The 13,644-nt window shown below is 41.9% G+C and overlaps 1 protein-coding gene across 8 annotated transcripts in view; it reads right to left on the bottom strand.

Annotated features, from left to right (window-relative positions):
- Window positions 1–6,182: 6,182 nt before the first annotated feature.
- Window positions 6,183–13,644, bottom strand: part of CDC7 (cell division cycle 7) — a 324,644-nt gene continuing 317,182 nt past the window's right edge. For all 8 annotated transcript variants that reach the window (XM_085602165.1, XM_085602163.1, XM_085602167.1 and 5 more), the window contains one exon: window positions 6,183–6,735. In XM_085602165.1, coding sequence (XP_085458291.1) covers window positions 6,350–6,735 — 386 coding nt within the window. In that variant the 3' untranslated portion in view covers window positions 6,183–6,349. The remainder of the gene's footprint in view (window positions 6,736–13,644) is intronic.

The following is a 13,644-nucleotide window of genomic DNA, read 5'->3' as shown; positions in this document are numbered from 1 at the left end:
GCTTGCCTTCATCGAATTCTTTCTCCGCTGCTGCCCGGCACCTGCAGCTCGCCTTCACTCGACTACAGACAGCTTCCGGAGCTCCAGGTTTCCCCAACCTCAGTTTGTTAGTTCGCTCGTTCACTCGCTGGAGATACCAGCAAACAGGAGAAGCTCCCCTGGGCCGCTGAGGGCAGGGGAACACCCCAAAACGGCCAGGCAGGGGCGAAGGGCTCTGGTCTACTCTGGGGCAGGCCCACTTCCTAGAGGTCTCCACAGGCCACCACAGTTCAGTTTATCTCCAATTGCTGCAGGGGCCTGGAATCAGCAGCAGTCGGTGTAGCCGTCGGTCCTAGGATGTACTTTGTCACCAGTTTGAACTGGGTTTGTGAAGGATTCTTCAGGATTCTAGAGCTAGTCGGCCAGCAGCTCAGAAATACAAGCCCTGACAACCATTTTACTTGGCCACACCCCGCTTTAGCAAAGTAAATGGCTCCCCCATGTGAGTCTATACATAATACGCCTTGCAGCACCTCTCATGCAAGGTAGCTTATTAAGTAGCCATTTCTTCTGCTAGAAGAGTTATCGAAATCCAAGCTTTTTCAACAATTGAGTTCTATACAGTATTTCACAGCAACAGAGTAGTTCTAAGAACATATCCTTTTTTTTCTCCCCAAGGTTGTATCTGATTGTAACATAAATTAGTCCAGTTCCTTACCAGTATTTTCCAACAATCCAACTTCCCCAGGGGAAAGATCTTTACATTGGATATTAGAAGAGTCCTCAAGTTTTATCTTGATAGGACGAAGAACATACACAAGACCAAATCAACTGTTCATTAACTATGGTCCTATGAGGACCAGTATGGCTTCTCTTCTCAACAAACCATTGCTCAGTGGATAGTCTATTGCATTTCTTGCTGCTGTCAACTAGTGAATAAACCTTTTTCAGGGAGACCCAGGACTCACTCTACATACAGTAAGGCAGTCTTTGCAGCTTGGTTAAGAAATGTACTTTTAACAGAAATCTGTAAAGCAGCTGCCTGGAAATCAATACACACTTAAACTAAACATTATTGTTTAGATGAAGATTCAAGAGCTGACACTTTAGTAGGTCAAGCAGTCTTGAAGAATTTGATTGGTTAAATTGTATCTTGAGTACTGGCGCACAAGAGTAACACTTATTTTTCTTATATGAAATTCTTGACAACTGCAGACTAGATCAGTTTGCGATTCTATTCTATGTTTATGAATAACTATCAATGGGGATCCTACAATGTAGAAGAAAATGTTAGTTACTTGTAATTCTGGTTTTGCATAATGGGTCTCTTCATTGAATTCATAAACAGCCCTCCCACCTCCCCGGTTGTCAAGACGTTCTTACAGTAACAAAGATCTCATAGATAGCCGTTCAAAAATCCTGGGGCGGAGAGGCAAACTGGCAGTAGAGTGCATGCTGGGACAGGGAAGCTGCTGGATTCTTAAAGCTACAGTACTTTTTTTTTGTACTGTAGTCCTCATATGACTAGACAGGAAACCTTAACAATGAGGTGTCTATCTCCAGGTAAAGATTGACATATATAATAAATATAAAAATAATGCCACAGGGTCCTTGCACATAGGCAGGAATATTCTATATCTATGGCAATCTGTCAAGTAAATATAAAGTGTCTTATGATGCACAAAGACAGAATTCATAATATATTAAGATATTTTTGTAGACAAGTGATTAAAAAATTTAAAGTTACATATTTTGTTTTAAAAGGGAATTCAAAGTTCTCTATAGCATGGAAAGTTTTGAAAGTTGGTAAGACTTCTGCACTATTTAATAGTAGTCATGGTGGAGTTGGTCTAGGCTGGCCAGAGTTAAAACAAATGTTTGCTTGAACTTGGATGATTTGATATATCCTGATTTTGCTGCTAATGAACAAGTTACTTACCTTCAGAAACGCCTTATCTGGTAGAGTCTAAATGTAGCCACAGACTCCTTATCTTTGAACTTCCACAGGTATCAGCCTGGATCCGGAAGATGTTTCATAAGAAGCACCTAGGGCCCTGAGAGGAGTCAACCCTGTCCCTTCAAATCGGTTCGCAGAACGGGGTTTGGGGTATTTGCAATTGGTGGGTCTAGCAGTACATTTTTTGTGTGTCAAGTGTCAACTGTGTTTAAGAGGACAGTTACTTAACGCAATCTTCCCTCATTACAACAGATTCATTGTTGATTTTTCCAATTTTTGGATATTATCTTAAGATGTCGTGGCGAGACAGAATACGTCGGGACCGTCTAGACTTCTTATTTGCAATCGGTGGGTCTAGCAGTGCATTTCTTACGTGTCAAGTGTGTAGTGGGAACTATCTGGCGTGATATTCTTATATACTCTTTTCTGTATCACTCCTTATGGTGAACCATTGGTGGTCAATGGGGACAATCCTGTCTAGTCATCACTCTTATAATAACTCCTTTCTTCTTTTTTTCTTCACCTCACATGGTGATTAAAGATCTCTCTTCCTAATCGCAGCATGTATAGCACTTTTTTGTCCCAACTAAGGATTGATCTTATGGCCAAAAGAGTGGCTAATTGCTATGTTGTATCAATATTGTAATCTCACCATACTTATCTGTATATCTTTTGTATAAACATAAAACAACATGTATGGCATTTACTTTTCCAGCCTTGAAAAAGTCTGTTAGACGAAACACGTGTTGGCAAAATCCTTGCTGGGAATACCAAAAAAGAATAAACCAAAAGTTGAATACAAATTGATGGACTCTTGTGCCTACCTACATTTTGAGAAAAAATATAATTGACCAGTCTTTGAATTGGTATCTAATGTGAAAGTTGTGTTAATTATTTTTGTGATTGCTAAACTTAACCATTACATCTTGGATAATTGCCCTTATCTATGAGGGTGCTGAGCAAGGTTCCATTTTTGAAATAGGGGTTTGGGGTATGTTGGTAAGAAATCTGTGGCTAGATATAGACTCTACCAATTAAGGCGTTACTGAACATAAGTAACATGTTCATCTGATTGAGACTTCTAGTCGCAGATTCCTTACCGTTAAATAGATACCCAACCAATTGCATCCCAGGAGGAGGGTCTGCAAGCTAATTTCAAACGAGAAAGTCCTGCAAGACCGAATGGGCAAAGTTGTCATCCCTGTGGACCTGACTGGGCAGACAGTAATGTTTGGTGACAGTGTGCAGAATATCCAGGACCGGAACTCTGTGTTAATGCAGTGGCTGCTAATTTAACTCTGGTGGGATGAGTTCGCAAACCTTGAGGGGGTTACTTCTTGGACAGTGCACAGCAGATTTTGATGCAGAGTATAACCTAACTAGAAATGGTTTGCTTCTGCACTGCCTGAACTTTGACACCTGCATACCCCACAAAATGTTGGATATCCTCACGGAACTCGTGTACTGTCAAGGTACAACGATAACGTTATTTTTACGTCCAGCCGGAGTCCCTTCGCTTCTTTAGAAGGATGTGGAGGTACATAAAAAATAGGCAGAGTGATTGATTGGCCTACATGAAACGGTGTGACCGCTTATGGTAGAAAAGAGGCCGGTGTGCAAAGCACCAGTTTGTGAGGATATATAGAGAAAGAAGGCGACTTAGATTATAAGGCCTGCAGCTCACTCACTAGACGGGCTGAAGTCATTGCCACAAGGAAGGCTGTTTTAGGTGGGAGAAGCCTGAGGGGACAATTGTGGAGACTCGAAAAAGCGCAAATTTAAAAGGTCAAAACTAAATTAAGGTCCCACTGAGGAATAATGAATGGTGAAGAATGGAAGAGATCAGTAAGACCTTTAAGTATCCAATATACGATAGGGAACTTGAACAAAAAGGGTTGGTCAGGCAACCACAAGAAGGCAGAAATGTCAGACAGCCTTTGAGAGTGCCCAGAGCAGAGCCCTGTTGGACAAAGGGAAGAATGAAGATTAAGACTTCAGATAGAGGAGCAGAAAGAGGATCAATAGTTTATTCTGCACACCATGCTACAAACTTTTTTCAATGGCAGGCATATAGCGTCTTGGTGGAAAGACGCTTGTCTGCCAAGATGAAGGTACAGACTTCGGGAGAAAGGTCGAAGCTCTCAACTGTCGCCGCTCAATCTCCATGCAAGAAGGCAGAGAGTAGACAGGTTCAGGTAAAGAACCCTCCTCTGCTACTGCAATAGATCTTCCCGATGGGACAGCCTGATCGGAGGATCAATGGCCATGCTCAGTATCTCAGGATACCAGACTCTCCATGCCCAGTCTGGAGCCACAAGGATGACTTGGGCCTGGTCGTTCCTGATCTTCTTGAGAACTCTGTGCAGAAGTGTTGTTGGCGGAAAGGCATACACGAGCCCTGAACTCCACTTGAGACAAAAATCGTTTTAGCGAGAGCTGCCTTTGGAAACTCCAGCGTGCAAAGCTCCTGACAATGGGCGTCCTCGGGGGAGGCAAACAGATCTAGTCAAGGCTCTCCCCACTGCTGAAAGAGACCTTGCACCACCTCAGGGTGGAGACACAATTTGTGATCTGCTAGGCATCTATGGCTGAGTTATGCCCGGCTGTTCCAGCCATTACTAGAGGTGAAGGGCCTCCTGACAAAGGGTCCATGACCCCACACCGCCCTGTTTGTTGCAGTACCACATGGATCACACAGAGCTCCAGCTATTGATGTGAAGTCCGGATTCTGCAGGAGACCAGAGTCCTCTGATCGCCACTTTTCCCAGATGACCGCCCCATCCCTCGAGTGACATATCCATCAGCGCCATCAGATCCGGTTGGGGAAGGGAGAGGAGTCTGCCTCTGACCCAATCGCAGTTCCTTAACCACCACTGCAGATCTTCTGCAGTTCTCTCTGAGATCTGGGCCGTGTTGGGAGAGATTCCCCTGATGCTTTGCCAACTGGAACTCCAGGTCCCACTGCAGAGCCCGCAAATGCCATCAGGCATGTGTCACCAGCAGGATGCAGGAGGCCATTAGACCCAGCAGCTTCAGAGTCAGTCTCACCAAAACTCAGGATAGAGGCTGAAACATTGTATTAATGCTTTTGTCTATGTATGTTTTGATACTTCTTTCCATGTATTATTATTTTCTCTTCGATTTTTCTTTTCTCTTTGCATAAAGGAAAAAAGTGTGAATGTACAAGTAAGTTCTTTTAGTCCTGTCTCTGTTAATTGTTTTAATAGAATGTTTTCCTGAAAATGCTTTCATTCAGGATTATCTAGATACGAGTTTTCCTTCAAATGTATTTTATGGCATAACGTTTTATTCAGTTGCTAGCTCTTCCCTCTGGGCGTGGGTGCTCTTAACAAATTAGCTGCTTACTTACCGGTTCAGCTGAGTTAGCAAAAAAAAACAAAAAAATGTATATTCTCTAAAACCTGAAGGGTATTTTATTTCTCATTTTATTAAGGTAGACCTGATAGTTGCCTTGTTGGAAATCCTATGCTTACTTAAGTAGATCTAAGTTGATAACGTACAAGCCAATGATAAAGGCTATATGCCTGAATGATTAATTGGGAAGTTATTTCAGATGCCATAAGTCTGATCAGTTCATAAAGGAAATTTACAGTAAAGGCAGCTCAGAGAGCCATTACAGGGAATGACTGGATTCTAAATCAAGTAATTCGCCGCCATGACATAGATACAGTTGGTAACGTAGATACAGTGGGCAACAACTGTTGCTATATCAAATCCAGGCTCCTCTCTCAGAGCAGTGTTGGAAGGAGAGGGAAGGGACGGCACAAAGAGTGGTGGGGGTAGGAGACAGGAAGCTATATTTTGGGGTATTGTTCAAACCGGTCATATGCCTCCTGTCTAGAGGCTAGTGCGGAAGGCACCTTACACCAGTCAGTGAGGGCTCCCCAAGTCAGGCTGGACTAGAACACATCCAGCATCTTTCTTGCCCAGAATTGAGATGCAGATTAAGATAGTTAAGGAGGGCGAGTGGATGATAGGCTCTGCAGCCGTTAGGGATGGCAGTAAAAAGGTGAGAATAGCCACATTATATGAGGAAGTAAAATGACTGGCATAGATACTTCCATAACAGATGGTGTCAGAGTAGGAAGGATCAGAGTACAGAGTTCTAATGTATGAGAAATTATGAAAACATGCATGTCATGGTTACTGTTTTACAACTATAGAAGCAAACGGCACAAATCACAAACGGAAGGATATTCTTGAGCAAAAATGTAGAGATCTGGACTGGACTTAGCACAAAAATATTTATTATTTGGTGTGTATATATATTACAAAGCCTAAAAATGTACCTATATCAAATATTATATAAAGTTGCAAGTGAAAACAGAGCAAATGCTTTTGCCCTAATTACTGTGATTTTAATAAAACACAAGTTGCATATTTATATCTTTATCATAACCTTGCAGCGCTAAAAAATGGGTGCCCTAAAGCTTCTTCTGCAGTTATTCTTGTCGCTGGGTTTAGATCCAAAAGTCTTTGAAGTAGATGGTAGGCCTCATTAGGCACTGTGTCCCAACCTTTCAGGTCTGTGCTTTTACATTTGGAATCCCCAACGATTGGGTTTTTTGCGGACATAATCCTTGGCTCAGTGTCTTCATGCAAATGTGGAGCAACAAATGCTTCATTTTTAGGGTCAGCAATGGACGTAGCTGGTCCACAACTCATCTGCAATGTCCCAGTGGCGAAATTTCTCCCGTTGCGGTACGTTCCTCTCAAGGTTTCACAGAGTGTTCTTAAATCCTGTGCCGGGGCATCTTTACTACATAGCACCGATTTTCCTGAAAGAAAAGGATACTTCTGAATAAAGCACAGCACAGCAAGAACACGTGCTAAATTTTTCTGAGAAAGTTGTTACAATACCGCCCATATGGTTGCTGGGATTTGTACAGTATACAGTGCAATCGTGTTTATGCAGTACATTCACAAATATTACAATGCTAACCATCTGTATTCTCGAAGCACATGTAACTTGCTTCCAATAGGTTTTTGATTTTGGAGCACTCTATTTAGATTGGTCTTAAAGCTAACGCCAGTTAAAAACTTACCATTCATTTCAGTAGTATCACTTCCAACTGTCACTTACGACGCTGTCCAAACAAGGGAACATTCCTATCTGCTTGTATTTAATGTTATTAAAACAAAAGTACAAATTAAATGCAAGTGAAATATTTTACTTACCTGTAATAATCTATTTTTACCTTGAATTGCTGCAGCTTCACGGGCTTTACAAACTTCTAACATCTAATGTTGGGCTCTAAAAATTACAATGTGTTTTTCATTGAATACGGGGTTTTGTTTGAGGGAGAAGCATGTTCCCCCCTCCCCCTGAATCTCACAATAGTGCCATGAGACAGACTAAACCTTAGATCAATTTTTCCCAGAAGGGTAGGTTTCTGAATGTAGCAACGTAAATCAATAATGTCTGAGTACTGGCTACTTTACATGAAATCACAACTGCTGCCATAATTTTAACACTTGCTTTCTTCTGGGGAGGTGAATTGGGCACATGTGAATGAAACTACATATAGTAATAAAAGCTACAAACATATTGTTACAGTTTTTCTGTTTGCATCATGTGTTGCTGTAGATCATATGCTTTGCATAGATAGCTAAGCAATATCCCTCCTCCTCATGTGATAGCTTGCAGGCAAGTGGGTTGAAGTTCTGTCTGTTTGCCCAACTAATGCTTCTTGTTGGGCATGACTATCCAGAGAAATGTGAATGTGTGTAGAAGTTCAAATGGCAGCCTTATAGATATGCACTAATGGGATACTTCCCAGGAACGTAGCAAGCGCACCCTTTTTTACGAGTGGAAAGTGCAGTTATCCTAGAATGCAATGTAAATTTTGCTTTATAACAGCATACGTGAATACATTTAACTATCCATCTGGACACTGCCAGCCTTACTTCTCATAAGCAAGGACTACAAGTCTAAAGTGCATGTTTACGCACTACTTTCAGGTTTCCAAAACACAAATAAAAGGCATTGTCATTTACAATGCCAATAGCTAAATCTCTCGCAAATGTGAGACCTATTGCATTTATAGTTGCTTGTTATCTTTTACCAGATGGGGAGATACGTACAAACTCTGGGCAAGTAGGTGTGGAAAGTCGGACATGGGACAGGAAGAAACTAATACAAGTTATAATAGAGACGGTAAACACAAAAACCTACATACATGGCAGCACATGTACCACAACAGGGAGGCACAACCTTTGCACAAAGAAGGCAGCAGAAAATGGTGCAAGGAGAACATGTATACTTGGTGAGGGAATCCTGAGCAATTATACTGGGACAAAGACACCTGAACGTCGAGAGATATGACCACCAGGAAAGCAGACTCAAACACTGGGAAATGTAAAACTAGGGATAGGGAAACAAATATGCTGGGATAGCAGAGAAGTTATTTGGATGGCAAAAATACTCCTGGCACTGCTAAAGAGGTTAGTGTTGTATACAATTGATTAAAAAACGTTTTTATTGTAGCACAAGAGAGGAGAAATGCTATGGGGGAAGGAAGGAAGTTAAAGAAAAAGTGATGATTGGGAGAAGCAGCTGACATAGGGATAGCAGCAGAAACGTGGTTATATATTGGTCTTGTGGTCATCTTTCTGATAAAGAAAGTGAAATCCTAAATGTCTCTTTTCTCTCTGTATATGAGGTTAATGCTACGGAAACACTGAGGCTACTACATTAAGTTTCTAGTTATACTCTACCTTTTCTTTGAAGACAACGCTTAGCAGGCTATTGCTTACTTCCTCACAGGCTTACAAATAGACTGCAACAGGCTAGTTACTGAAAAATGTTAAAACGAACTGGCACTGCTACACTCTGCTGAGTTTAATATATAGCACAAGGGTGAAGGCTTGAGGAAGCAAAGGGGCACAAATCAGCATGAAAGCTATAGTATTTATGAATATTAACCTACCCTGATGGCGAGTGGCATCGACTTGAGAGTGCGCCTGCACTCAAAATGCAGCAGAGCACCTCCATTTCAGCAGCTCCGACAGGAGCACAACCGATGGTCATTTCCGATTACGTCCACTGGAAATTAAAGGAGCATGCCTTAAAGGCATGATGATTTTTAAACGGGAAGTTTTAAAAAACCACATGACTGCAGAGGTTTCACAGACGGCTTTTATGTCAACTTCACAAGACGAAATTCAGCATTAGTTGACGTTGCTCATAAAGTTCCTGTGTTTGCTCTTACTGCGAGCTTTACTGGGGTTATCGGAGGCATGTTTGCGAGACTGGGGGTTTTCTCTGTACGAGCTAGCCATGGCGTTCTCTCCTGCACCTTAAGTTACGTGGTGCCCGCGCACATAAACGTTTCTCCTTCACCTTAAGTTGCGCAGAGGCTGGTGAAGCGTGCGCCAAGGCAATTAAAAAACAACAAATAAAGGAAGTAGCCCCTGAATGAAACAGAAACAGACCTATAGCGTACCTAAACAGTAGTTGGTCGGAGTTGCTTGCTTAAAACAGAAGTGACTTAGCAGGAGCATCAACCAATATTGACCCAGGAAAGCTAAGAGACGGAAGAGTGAGCCAATGCCAAGCGGAAGGCGGGATTACACTCCAAATACTGTTTACTACAGGTCTTGCGACAGCGCATGCACGGTCTAGGCTCGACCTAAAAAAATGAAGGTCATTCTATGCACTAATTAACATCAATGGTGATGCAACTTTTAGTAGAAAACCATGGTGTGCGCAAAGCACGGTTCGGTCTTTGTTAATCTGTATGAACACTTCCCTTAATTGGCAGTGCCTGAAGTTCAACGGCTCTTCTAATATTAGTAATGGTCACTAGTAAAACTATTTTTCAAGATAGATACTGAAGTAGGAGGGAATGTTGTGGTTCCAAAGGTGTTCCCATAAGTCTATTAAGAACAGTGGCCAGATTCCAAGCAGGAGCAGATGACAGTTTAGGTAGGATTACTCTTCTGAGACGCTCAATTAAATGTCTTAATGATAGGCTTCAAACCCAGATTGGTGCGGTCTGCTTTGATGCATGCAGTGATTGCTGCCAAATTAACTTTGATGTAAGCGTAGGCCAGGCCAGGCCAGGCTTTTGTAAGGGTAGTAAATAACAGACAATGTGCTAAACTGGTACTGTCAAACAGCTGAATACTGGGCTTTCTAACTTCTTAAGACTGGCATACACTCATTTGGTAATTGCAGATACCCAAATTCTAGGATCTCAGGTGCCAAATCGTAAGAGGTTGAACGGTTTGAGTTTGGGATGCTGTAGCCTACCGTGAGGACTAAAAACGTGTGGATGGAAGTGCACTTATTTTTATCGGGACGAATGAACATTTCCAAAAGTACTGAATACCATGGTTGGTGTGCCCACGTCAGGGCAATGAGAATCAATTTCATTGTGTTAGACGCATTTCCAGTAATGCATGTGGAATAAGGAAAAAAGGCATAAGCAAATATCCCTGAACAACTCATCCATAGAGCATTTCCCAGAGAAAGGTGGTGTGGGTAAATGAAGCGAAGTCTCAGCATTCTGCGTTTGAAGCAAACAAGTCTATTGCTAGGGCCCCCGCAACACAGGAAGTTTGCTTTTATTTCTAGGGGCTGATCTCCAACTCATGTGTTTGTTGATGAGTTCTGTTGAGTGGATCAGCAAAATTATTATCCACCCTCTGGAGATACTGCTAACAAATATATTTGACGGCATATATCCATTGCCAAGTTGTCTGTGCAAGCTTGGAGACAGTTGTGGGGAGTCTGTGCCCCCTTATTTTTGTATGTAGTACATTGTACTGTGGCCTTATCAGTTCTAGTTAGGATCACTTTATTTGAATTGCCGCATGAAACGCTCCGAAGCCTAACTGCACCGCCATAAGTTTCAGCACGCTGATCTTCAGGCGCTGTTTATGACCAAACCAGTGACCCTCTACAGTAAGTTGTCACATGCGCAGAGCACTGGTATGCAGCAACACTACATCCTCCCATTTTCCAGCGGCTTTTGACTTGTCTGGAGAGACACTCCTGAAGCAAATGCATTTGGAGTCCTGCATTCGAGAATAGCACAATAAAGGATGCCATAATTCCTAGTATTTTCATAATCATTCTCATTGTGTGAAAATGTGATGTTTAGTAAAGATGTAGTAGCCAATGAAATGTCATGTCACTCTTGTTGCTGTGATAGGCTTTCCCTGTGAATAAACAGAGTGGCACTCAAGAATCTTTGGGTTTGGCTTGGACACAGAAGTGACTTTTTAGCATGGATTGTTAAGTCATATTTGTGGAGAAGGACTATCACCTGCTGAGTATGGTCAAGGTATTGAGAATGGCATTATCCTTTTACCAACTAGTTGTCCAGGTATGGCAACACATGAATTCTGCTGCACATTAGGTGCACTGCTACTACCGTTAGACTTTCCATGGAATAGCAGTTACTCTGAACGGTGGTGCTTTAGAATGATAATGTGTTCCAATTAACACAAACCTCAGATACTATTGGTGAGACTGATAGTATTCATTTGTTCGGTCAAGTGTCGCCATATAATCTTATACTGCTACACTCACCTAACCGGTAGAACGTTACCTGGAAGCGGCTGAAACTCAAGAGGGGAGGGTGGGAGAGAGAGGGTGTTGAACTTCTGCTGAGTAGTTATTAAAGGGATGCCAGAAAATCTGAATGCTACGCAAGTAATATGTTGACGATGATGTATACGATAAGCCCACCTGGTAACCCCATAAAATCTGGTTTAAAAAATATCTTGTACTGCTAGCAGATAGGCATCATCTTATAAAGAAACCATCTGGGATAATTCAAACTGGTGTATCTGTTTAGTGCTCATAGGTTCAGCGTTGGTCTTAAAGTCTTGTACTTGTTTTTATTTTAAGCACTTGACTTGCATGCATGTCGTTTCCAGCAGTTTCCCTCATGTACTCTTTCCAGTCATGCCTGTGTGCTTCTCCCCCACCTTTGTGTTCTTGTACACAGCAATGATTTTTTCTGTTCTCCCACCACTGGCTTTGTAGGTTCTACCTGCACAGAGCCTGCGCTGTGCTTGAGAAATCTCTTGTAAATAAAAATAACAGGCTGCGAGCCTGCTTCTTACCTACTGTTAATTACCATTGGTTGGGATCTCCTGTCACTCTTTTCCATGCTCCCCATTGGTCAGCACCTTTGGTGCCTCCTATTTCCACTTTTACTTCGTGTCTTCCTGTCTTCTGTGGAGCAGTGGCCAAATACAGGTTCCTCTCTGCGGCCATGGTCTTCCCACTGGCCGCAGGCTTGCAGAGGTACTTAAAAAAAAAAAAATGTAATCTACCACTCCATAAGAGGAGCCCTCTCTACACCCTCCACCCCATATCGCCCGCACTTGTTGCTTGCTCCCACCTCCTGCGACCTGGTTGCTCGTTCTGTAATCCACGCAAGTGACCTCATGTTTAGTTTTGTATCAGTTATGTTTCTGGCTCAAACTGAAATGGCTTGTGGCACAGAGAAAAGCCCTGCAAAGGACTGTCACTAACTGCATAGTCCCTTAATTCCAAACAGCTAAATGTGGCAGAACTCCGTTATTAACAACAAGAGCACTCAATCAGCCAACAGCATTAAAATCTAAAATTAATGGGAGAAGAGGTCTTGTAATTTTCAGTGCACTTCTCGCCCATGTGACTGCTCGTGATATCTCAAATTAAGGTACCCTTAAAGATCGATTTATCAAAGGGCAGTCTACCTATTCAACTGTAAGATCATGATCTGTAATGGCACGGTTTCAGACACTCAATACCCTGTTTTAAAAACATATGGCAGGCAATCACAAAAGTAATGTACTGTAATGTACAGGCGGAGAACTTTCTCTGGATAGAGCAAGCAGACCGGGCTGTTGACCAAGAGCGGGTGCAGAAATGTGCAAAATGTCTAAAAATCATTGACAAAGCCAATAGATCTTGCATAGGTGAACACTCTTGGCTTTGCCAATGCTTGTTCGTATTGTTGCTTTCAGTTAAGTGTCCAAAGCAGAGAGGAAATTTATAAATTGATACTTGGGACAACTTTATCCACTGTATAATGTAAACGATCAACAAAGAAGCAATACTTTTTTGGAGGAGAACAGAGGGTAGAAAGTTAGATGGTCAAACCACAATATGCCAATTGCTATTAGCAGAACAATTGACATTTCATGAGAAATCATTACACAGCAAGAAGTGTAGATATTTGAAATATATTAGGAGGCTAGCTCTCCATCAAACTGAATGAAAGGGAGTAAGTCAAACACCTACTGCTTCAGCTTAGGAAAATCAACAACCACTAGAAAATCCCAATGATTTACTCCTCATCTAGCTCCATAAATTGATAGGAAACATCTGTTTTTGCCTATGGGTCAATTAACATTTATAATTCTAGAGGCTTAGAAATATGAAAAATAATGGTATGTTCTGGTCTTAAAATGTGTTGGAGGATTAGTGCCAGTCAAAAGGAAGGCTGGGGTAGGCCTGCCAAGGGAGATCGGATGTTGAAGATATTGCATACCGGTTAGGGGTAAAACTGAACAATGTAGCTCAATATCTCCATTATACTGAGGTACTGTATACTGAAGTGGTATTTAGAGATTGCAAAGCAAGATAAATTCACATCCATACATATAAATAGTGAAACAAGCTTTTTGCACTTTGAATAAGTCAACTATTTGCATCAGAATTAGGTCAGGTTAAATTTTTGTAA

The sequence above is a fragment of the Triturus cristatus genome, chromosome 4_2 (assembly GCF_964204655.1).
Source record: "Triturus cristatus chromosome 4_2, aTriCri1.1, whole genome shotgun sequence".
Taxonomy (NCBI): Eukaryota; Metazoa; Chordata; class Amphibia; order Caudata; family Salamandridae; genus Triturus; species Triturus cristatus.
The sequence above is the reverse complement of the archived record's forward strand: the minus strand, read 5'-3'. Positions and strand labels throughout refer to the sequence as shown.